This window comes from Glycine max, chromosome 16 (genome assembly GCF_000004515.6).
Source record: "Glycine max cultivar Williams 82 chromosome 16, Glycine_max_v4.0, whole genome shotgun sequence".
NCBI classification, from domain to species: domain Eukaryota; kingdom Viridiplantae; phylum Streptophyta; class Magnoliopsida; order Fabales; family Fabaceae; genus Glycine; species Glycine max.
Genome location: NC_038252.2, coordinates 7,711,556 through 7,721,889, shown reverse-complemented (window position 1 = coordinate 7,721,889; position 10,334 = coordinate 7,711,556). Strand labels below are relative to the sequence as shown.

The 10,334-nt window shown below is 29.1% G+C and overlaps 1 protein-coding gene across 2 annotated transcripts; it reads left to right on the top strand.

Moving 5' to 3' along the window:
* The first annotated feature begins 2,803 nt into the window (after positions 1-2,803).
* Positions 2,804-6,181, top strand: LOC100779810 (abscisic acid 8'-hydroxylase CYP707A2). 2 transcript variants are annotated; one of them, XR_001385318.3, is made up of 7 exons: positions 2,804-3,319; positions 3,453-3,768; positions 3,950-4,342; positions 4,917-5,091; positions 5,214-5,320; positions 5,450-5,571; positions 5,696-5,716. XR_001385318.3 is itself a non-coding variant. In XM_003547688.5 (7 exons), the coding sequence occupies exons 1-7, from the start codon at positions 3,114-3,116 to the stop codon at positions 5,784-5,786; spliced, it is 1,407 nt and encodes a 468-aa protein (XP_003547736.1). In that variant the 5' UTR covers positions 2,805-3,113; the 3' UTR covers positions 5,787-6,181. The 2 variants fall into 2 exon arrangements, 1 of the variants encoding a protein (XP_003547736.1); XM_003547688.5 differs by having other exon boundaries at positions 2,805-3,319; positions 5,453-5,571; positions 5,696-6,181.
* The last annotated feature ends 4,153 nt before the right edge of the window (positions 6,182-10,334 follow it).

Genomic DNA, 10,334 nt, shown 5'->3' with positions numbered 1-10,334 from the left:
GACCTTGGGGGTCAATAATTTGGAATCTCCTTTAAGCTCATGTTGATCATATGAGTTGGGGTATCCTTGCAAGGCCAGAACACCCTAATGTGTTGCTAGCGGTGACATCTCGGTGAGAGAGAGTCAGGTTTCCCATTGTGTGGCAATTCATCGACTACATGGACTCCCGGACTACATTCACAATGTGTTCTCGAAATGGTACCACTTGCATACCAGTCTATAAGTTAAATGTGCATCATGTTGTATGTGTGTCTTTGTGTATGAGACATTTGAAGTGGATGTTGTGTGTTTGTGTGATACAATTATTTATAATGTATTTTATCTCTTTATACCTTCTCTAAGCTTTAAAAGTATTGTGAGATGTATCTCACTCCCCATTAGGTGAGACTATACAAGATCATGATGATGATGTTGGAGGAGAGACTTAGGCCTTTGTTTATTATCTTTTATTTTTAGTTTTATTTTGGGACCGTAAAACTCTAATGGGTTGTGATATAAGAGATTGATTTTTATTATTTTATGCCTTTTTTTTAAACTAAATTAGTAATTTTATTTCTTAAGGTTGATTATGTTTTATGGACTTGTAAGACCAAATGTAAACCAATATATTTTATTGACAATTAGAATAGTTACTTGAGTTTGAATTATTTGAAGTACATATGCAACTATCTTTATCGCAAGATTATAACTTTTTTTAACTTATTATACTTTTATTTTGCAACATTTTTTATAATTTAATTATTAACTAACCATAAATTGGTGTCACACCTTACCTGTAACATTTCAATCCCACCCAAGAATTCCAATACCCTTTTGGTACACAAAGAAATCAGTATCATTGTCATCAATATTATCCTAACATGAATCATTAAAGGTTCCTTGATATTCATTACCCTTAAACATAAACATGTCAATAGACCAATAATTATACAATATTATAGGAGACCACTCAATCCATGAAGGACAAATAAGATCTCATAATCCTTCAAGTATTGGAAACATCTATCCTACTTTACAAATCATCACCTCATTTTCAGTTGTTGGAGCATGACGGTAAGAAGACTTGAGGACAAGTAGAGATATAAGAAATGTTTAATTACTCATTTGGTTTCTATAGTTTCATCATTTATACCTTTTGGTTCTTATAATTTTAAGGTGATTTTTTTAGTCTCCTATCATTTGGTTTCTATCGTTTACATTTTAATTTCCTTTTAGTCTCCGTCATTTTGAAGGTGGTTTTTTAGTCTTTATCATTTGTGTTTTAATTCCTTTTTAGTTCTTATAGTTTAAAAGTGGTATTTTTAATCCATATATTTTATATTTTAATTCTCTCTTAGTCTTTATCATCAAGATCACTGTAACATTATCCATTACAGTTAACTACACAAAATATTAACAAGTAATTTATAATTAATTTATCGCAAAATGATTTGTAATAAAAAAAATAGTTTATAATTTATAATTAATTTGTAGCTCATTATTTTTTATAATAAGGATTAAAAGATAATTAGAATACAAATGATAGGAACTAAAAAATCACTTTCAAACTATAAGAACTAAAAGAGAATTAAAATGCAAATTATAAGGATTAAAAATACTACTTTTAAACTATAGGGACCATAAGAGAGAATTAGGATGTACACTATAAAGATTAAAAAATCACTTTCAAATCATAAGAATCAAAAAATATGAATCCTAAAACTATAAAGACCAAATGAGTAATTAAAAAAAAACCCCTAAGTTTCTTATCTATCTTAAACCTCATGGTTTTCCTAACCCAAACAAATCTACTTCATACACAAAGTAATATCTCACCGAAATGCTTTCATCTTTATTCATTTAGCCATTCTTCATCATCAGCAAAAAATGATATATTATAGTAACAATAACAATAATAAATTGTTGAAATGTCTAAAACACTATCCGCTGAAGATAAAATGTACAGTTTGGGGCCATGAGAATTTCAATGCTAGTATTGCTTACAATAGGAATAAATGAATGAATCATGAAAGGTGGGTGCAGCTTAATTAATGTGAATTGTGAATGCTCGACCTACTCAATACATTGCAAAAATGTTCAAACCACATACAATTCCCATTTCAAGAAAATTCTAATATACAAACTTGTTCGTAACAATATTTATTAATTACTAATAAATTGTGACATAGTAAACAAATAATTCTTTTAATTATGTTGATAGAAATTTAACTTTTAATAACGTGTTGAAAAAAAAAATTTGTTAACAATAAATTTACTAACTTGGGCAGTCTCTGTCTCCTTAGAAAAAAATTATACATGTTAGCTTTACACCAAAAACAAAATTTATTAAATAAAATTCAGGTTAATTAACAATATCTCAAACTGTATCTTGCTGATTTTACGACGTGAAATGTGTTGGTTCTAGTCCCGCAGAAAGTTTACTGGCAAGAAAGAATCATAACACGGAGTAGTGTAATTAATTATTTGAAATAAAATTATAAATAAAAAAATTGATCATATAATCATAATCAATTGATACGAAGTTATTTTATTTTAATAAAAAATATCAAATTTTGAATCTTAAATATATAACTGTTTTAAATTCTTTGAAGAAATATTATATATATACTCATTTTTTTTCCAGTGCAACTGTTCTTCTTCCCTACTATCAGATTCGGGGATGCCCTTCCCAATCATATCCCATTGTACGAGTGACCAAATTCAATTTCTTCATATGTATCTGTCCGTATAAACATACACTCTTGGGACACGTGCTGACTTTTTTTCTTCCTTTCTCTCTCCCTCTTGAGGGATACTACAATACAAGTACAAGTACAACACAATTAGTCCAAAAAACATCATAAACATAAAAGAGCTAGTGGGAGAGAGAGATTCTGTGTGTGGAAATATTTGAGCTGCAATTGAAAACCTCCCTCTCTTCCCTCCTTTCTTGCTTCACATCTTTTCACTCTCAAGAGCCTATAAATACCTCAAATGTTCAACATTTTTTTTCTCACACAACACATACCTCCTTATAACTTATCTTAATTTCTTCTTCTTTCACCATTCACCTACAATTACAACTATACAAGCCTGAAGAACGTACTCACACTAAACCATTATTATAATTAGACATGGAACTCAGCACTATTATGTTGTGCTTGTTTGCTTCTTTCCTATCCATTCTTCTGTTCAAATCACTCATCAAACCTTTCTTCTTCTCTTCCAAAGGGAGACAATTGCCACTTCCTCCTGGGACCATGGGTTTGCCTTACATAGGAGAAACCTTCCAAATGTATTCTCAAGACCCAAATGTTTTTTTTGCCACAAAAATCAAGAGGTTCAAAACAATTCTTTTGTCACTTTCATCAAACTTGTTCATGAAAATGGCCACTTGTCTTAACATACTATTATGCACTATTTGGTACTTGGGGTTAATTTGTTCCCTCTTTTTTTTTGTGTTTTTTCAATAGGTATGGCTCCATGTTTAAGTCACACATTTTGGGTTATCCTTGTGTGATGATTTCTGACCCAGAAGCAGCAAAGTTTGTGCTGAACAAAGCTCAACTCTTCAAACCAACATTTCCTGCAAGCAAAGAGAGGATGTTGGGAAAGCAAGCAATTTTCTTTCACCAAGGAGCATACCATGCTAACCTTAGAAAGCTTGTTCTTCGCACCTTCATGCCTGAGGCCATCAAAGACAAAGTCTCTAACATTGAATCCATTGCCCTAAGTTGCCTCAAATCATGGGAAGGAAAAATGATCACAACTTTCCTTGAAATGAAAACCGTAAGCCCTCAAACAAGACCACAAAACATAGCAAAATCCCCTGTTTCTCTCTTCATCAACTAAAAAAAAATGAAAAATAAAGAAGCCCTTGTTGATTAATTTCTGTCATTTATTTACCAAAATGAAATAATGGGTTTTTTTTATTAAACTTCTTCTCTTTGTTTGTTGCTATCTTATGCAGTTTACCTTCAATGTGGCCCTGCTTTCAATTTTTGGAAAGGATGAAAACCTCTATGGAGAAGCTCTGAAGAGATGCTACTGCACCCTCGAGAGAGGGTACAATTCAATGCCTATAAACCTTCCAGGAACACTGTTCCACAAGGCCATGAAGGCAAGGAAAGAGCTTGCACAGATCTTGGCTCAAATCATCTCAACAAGGAGGAACATGAAGCAAGATCACAACAACAACGACTTGTTGGGCTCGTTCATGAGTGAAAAAGCAGGACTCACTGATGAGCAAATAGCAGATAACATCATTGGTGCTATTTTCGCTGCTCGTGACACCACTGCCACTGTACTTACTTGGATTGTTAAGTACCTTGGTGAAAATCCGAGTGTCCTAGAAGCTGTAACTGTAAGCATTATATGCCTGATGACTTTTTTTGCCTTGCATTATCTTCAATTAATTTTCCTATTTAGTGCTTATTTAATTTAATTTATAGTAAGAAATGAGCCTCCCCTACTATTGCTAACAAGAGAATCCGGGTTGGCCCTTTGGGTATGGAATAAATCATGTTGGAAAGAAAATATTCACCTTGTGTGCGCTTAAAAACCCCGAGGAAGATTAGTCACTTCTTGCTTTCGGCGAGACAACTTCGTCCTAATACCATGGTTAAGAAAAAAAAAGAATAATGAGCAATCTGGTATATTCCCAATCAATATATCCTATCTATGCAATACTATTGTTTTAACATATTGTGCCAAACTTGCATTCCTCCCTACTCAGTATCCAAACCATTGTTTGTGTTCTTGTCTGTCACTGCAACAGACACTTAATGATAGGGTAAAAAACTTCCTTTTGTTGTTATAAGAGTTTTACTTTAGAGTTTAGTTTAAAACTTTTATGACAAATAAATGGAACTAAGTTATAAAATCTGGCATGTGGCTTGGTTTGGTACCTTAAAAAGTTGTTCCTTGTGACTTTGCAGGAAGAGCAAGAGTCCTTATTAAGAGGCAAGGAAGAAAGTGGAGAAAAAATGGGTCTGAATTGGTCAGACACAAAAAATATGCCAGTGACATCCAGGGTGATACAAGAGACTCTAAGAATAGCATCAATTTTGTCTTTTACTTTCAGAGAAGCTGTAGAGGATGTTGAATTTCAAGGTCAATAACCAAATCTGAATAGATACCCCTTTTCATTATTAATAATATGTCAAAGAATTCCTCTTATTTTTTTTCTGATTTTAATTTGTGTTGTGTTGGGGACTACTTTTTTTCTTCTTCAGGGTATCTCATACCAAAAAGATGGAAAGTATTACCCCTTTTTAGAAACATCCACCACAGTCCAGACAACTTCAAAGAGCCAGAGAAGTTTGATCCTTCAAGATTTGAGGTATTTATTGTGCAGAACATATGCAATCCTTATTTTTTTTTTAATTTTTTATTTACTTTGCTATTCATATCATTCCTACGTGTTTCTAAGCTCAGACTTCTAACAGATTCTGTTAAATTATTATGCTAGTAGGTTGCTCCAAAACCCAATACTTTTATGCCATTTGGCAATGGGACACGTGCATGTCCTGGCAATGAATTAGCCAACTTGGAGATTTTGGTGTTTTTACATCACCTAACCACAAAATACAGGTTGGCAAAATGGATTATTACCAAAGACACTGTAATTGCAACCTCTTTCAGTCTCATGGGAGGCATAATTCAAAATTAGAATGTTTTGAATGATTCTAATTGTAATTGCTATTATTTTATGCAGGTGGTCTTTGATGGGTGCAAAAAATGGGATTCAATATGGCCCTTTTGCCATTCCACAGAATGGATTGCCCATAACACTATATCCCAAATAAAAAGTGGAGGCACACTAATCAAGGCATGGAAGCAACTTGCTAAATATGGAAAAATAACTCTTCCAAAGATATTTGAATTTGTTAACCAGAGAAAGTGATGAAAGTGACCATATAATATAAACAAAGGGAGATCAATTTTTCCCTTTTTTTTAACCAAAGAGGAAGTCTTGAGATTATCATACTCAGAGGGAAGGCAGATCTCCATCATGTTTTTTTTTTTTTTACCGCTTTTCTTTTTCATTTTCCACTTCTAACTGTTCCATTTTTTTCTTTTACTTTCTATTTTCTTCAAATATTGCGAGGAAAAGTCCTCGTAAGATTGGATGTATTGAACTGCCTAGTTTTGTATCCATGCAATACAGAAACAAGAAAATGAAGATGAAAGATTTTATTGTCCAAAATTGACGCCTCTTTATTTTTTTCTTCAACAAGTGTTACGTATAGAAGCTGCTATGAAGTATGAAATCCTTGCAAAGATGGTAACTAGTTTCCATGTTTCGTCCTCTGGATAAGAAATTCCAGTGTAACAATTTACCATACTCGATCAACTATTAAGACATTCAGAAAAAAAACTATTAAGAAATTAATTTATATAAACTAGTAAGTAATTAATACATTTCAAAAGTATTTATGAATATACATAAAGTAGGAAAGAATATTTAAAAAAAAACAATTTTACTGATTATACAATATAAAAAAATTCAAAATATAAAGATAAGGTGTTTGAAAATTTAAAATTTGAAAAACTATAAAAAATTAATTAATAAATTATTTTCATAATGATATATAAATATTTTATTATACTTAACTTTGATTAAAATATATAAATATCAATTAACATAATTATAAAACTAAAATTCTCGCTTGATTAAATTAGTAAGGCCTAAATATGTTGTTGATTTATTTTAGCTTAATTGCAATTTTAATTTTCATATTTTTTAAAATTTTTAATTTTTGTTCTCAATTTTAAAATAGAGATATGTAGTCTTCATATTTTTTAAATTATGCAGTTTTTGTCCCCTAATTTTAAAGAGAGACCTTTAATTTCTTAATTTTATAAAATCTACTATTTTGGTTCTCCAGTCAAACTAAAGTGTTGATGGTTAAAATATTAACATTGAATATATTAACATATGAGTTGATGTTAATATTAAAGTGTTGATGTTAATATTAGCATTCGATTCTCATATTCCACAACTCAGATACCAATAATCTGTATTTTGAACAATGGATATATATATATATATATATATATATGGATTAAACAAATAATCTCGTATTATATCATTAAATTTAGATCATATCAAGTTAATATCTTATCGATCATTGTATTGAATTTTGATGAAGGACAAAAATCATGGAGTTTACAAAATCAAGGGACTAAATGTCTTTATTTTAAGATAGGACGATTAAAATTATGAATTTTGAAAAATATGAGAATTAAATATCTCTATTTTAAAATAAAGGAACTAAAATTGTGAATTTTAAAAAATAAAAAGACTAAAATTACATTAAAACCTTTTATCCTCCAAAATTTACATAGTTTAATTTTCACCTTTAAAGTTTTTCCAATAGTTTAAGTCTTCATATTTAATATTTTCTTTAAAAATAAAGTTGGAATTGGAACTAATGATCAAAAATTACGATTTTAAAAAATATAGGGACTAAGGAAAGGTTTTATCAAATCTATAGGTACTAAAATCATAATTTTGAAAAATATAGGAACTAGGATTAATTAGACCAAATTTGTACGAATGAAAATCATGATTTTTAAAAATACAACAATTAAGATCAATCTTAACCAAATCTAGAGAGATTAAAAATATATTTTATAATAATAATAATAATAATAATAATACAACCATTAAATCTTTAAAAAATAACGATGATGATGAGGAGTAATTTTAAAAGAGTTACTCTTGAAATAAGTGGATTTGCCCTCTAATAATAATGTTTCTTTACATACTTATCATTATTTTAGTGTTGAAAAAAAAAATGATCTTGGGCTATAAATCATGAATGTTCTTCAACCCGCAATGTTATAGGCTAATCTCACTCGGATACATATATGTAATTGCCTCCAAGGGAATTTTGCATTTTACACACACAAGAATCGAACACACAAATTCTCTTATTAAATAGATCATTCTCTAATATGTGAATGCATTAAAGTCTTATATCACTAGGTCAATTCTATAATATTAAATAAATCTTTAGGAACCCTATCTAGTTCAGATGATTAAGTAAAGTGTGTGAATATTATAAATTGTCTGATATCATCATGCTCAATTCCTATAGATAAAAAAAAATTAGAAACTAAAAACACATTTTACTTTAATAATAATTACTTTTAATAAAATAATTCCTTAAATCAATTTAAATCAAAACTTAACCGTAAAAAGAGAGAGAAGAAGAAAACAAATGCAAAATGTGCACACATAAAAACTACAAATATAATCATTACAAGACAAAATTGAACCTTAATGTAAATAGAAGAAATTGATGAATTAAAATAATGCACCTGTAAACTTAACAAAAAAAAGGGTTAAGTGAAATTGATGCAGAAAAACGAAAAGGTGTACAACAACAATTTTTATTTTTAACAAAATATTAATGCATAACAAAGTGTAAAACATCAAATTAAAATAGTAGGCAACCCATACTATATATTACTACAGTAAAACACTTTTTACAATAGTTAAAAATTGGTCTTTTGTAAATAAAACCAATGTTTTTAAATCAGGTAATTTAGAAAGTAAAATTTTTTATCATGATTTTCAATCAATCTTAAAAGTAACTTTTTAAAATCGGTTCCATACAACCGATAAAGAAAAACTGATTTAAATATATCATTGCATTTTTATTAAATAAGATATTTGACCAATGTAAAAGGCGGATTAAAATTCTGTTTTTTTCACCCATGCAACTTATGTGAAATAGTAAAAAAACGAGAGAGAGTGAGTAATTTTGCGCAGTTGAAATTAAGAGCAAGCATTTGTTGTTGTTACTCTCTTCTTATTTGGCCAAACTGCCAATGAAGCAATGTTTGGCTCTTCAAACGAACAATCAAATGACCAAAAATCTTGGGAAATTGGGGTAGAGATGCACAAGGTGCTATATACTGGGACATGGAAAAATGGCAGAAGGATCTGGAAATGAATCTCAGTGGTTCAAAAGTATGTCATTGAAGAAGGCTTCTGGTACTAATACTTCTTTTGGTCTCCTTTTTTATATTATCTACCCTCCACTATTTTTTTTTCTCTCCGATATTTTCTCGTGTTTATTTTTTCTATAGTTTAAGTGTTTTTCTTCTTTTCTTCTTCTTCTTTTTTTGCTATCTCACCCTTCTAATTGTTATCTCCTTTACTTTCACACTCTTATTTTTTAAAATTATTATAAATGTTAGTAAATTAGTATAATAGTTAAATAATAATAATAATAATAGGATAAAATGTGTTTTAATTTTAACACTAATTAAAGATTTAGTCAAACTTAATCTTAGTAATTCTTACATTTTCTAAAATTAGTGGATTTGATCATCCCATGGCTGATAATGAGTTGAACCAATACTCAAACATAATTTAAAACTTGATTTGACAATTGACTTGTTGATCTTGGTTCATGAAACCAATAAATTAAACTTGAGCTACACATAATTTGATTCAATTAGTTCATGAACCAGTTTGATATATATTAAATATTTTATATTATTGAATTCCTATAATTTTTTTAGTTAATTTAACATTTTCTGTATGAAATGAATAAATAAAAGCATGTACAAAAATTATAAATTGAACATATACACACATATATATATAGTAATATATTTTACATTATTATTATTTTATTAATTTTAGGCTTAAATATATTTTCAGTCATTGATGATCGATTTGTGTTTTAAATCCTCGATAAATTTTTCCGTTATATTGAATCTCTAAGACATGAAAATTGTTTTTTGAGTTCTCATTATCAATTAAGTGATGATATAACATTATGTAACAGACGACAATGATTCAATTTTTTTTTTTGATATATCAGAGTTCAATGCTACAAAAAAATTTATTAGGGATCAAAACATACTTTAATCTTAACTTTATTTATGCATAAAATAAATAAATAAAAATATATAAAATAATTATAATTTTAAATCGAGTCAAACTAACACGTTAAACCTGTTTGCGAGTTTAAAAAAAGTGAAATTCGAGTTAAAAATAAAAATTCATACATATTAAACTCAACTTGAGTTTAAAACTATTTTTTATCGAGTAAAATGAAGTTGAGCCGAAACTTACTCATTTTCATCACTACTTTCATCTTTTTGAAACTAATACGGTGGAATTAATTCCTTATGTCACGTAGTTATCATGTCGTAGTCGTTAGCCATGTTAGTAAAAATATTATAATTAACCAATTTCCCATATTCTAAAATATATGATAGCTTAGACTGCTGAAAAAAAAAGTCGAAGTATTAAAGAAGTGTAGCATCTTTGAAAAGATAAATATAAAGATCATGTTTGTGAGTAATGTTGTATTGGCAAACCACACAAG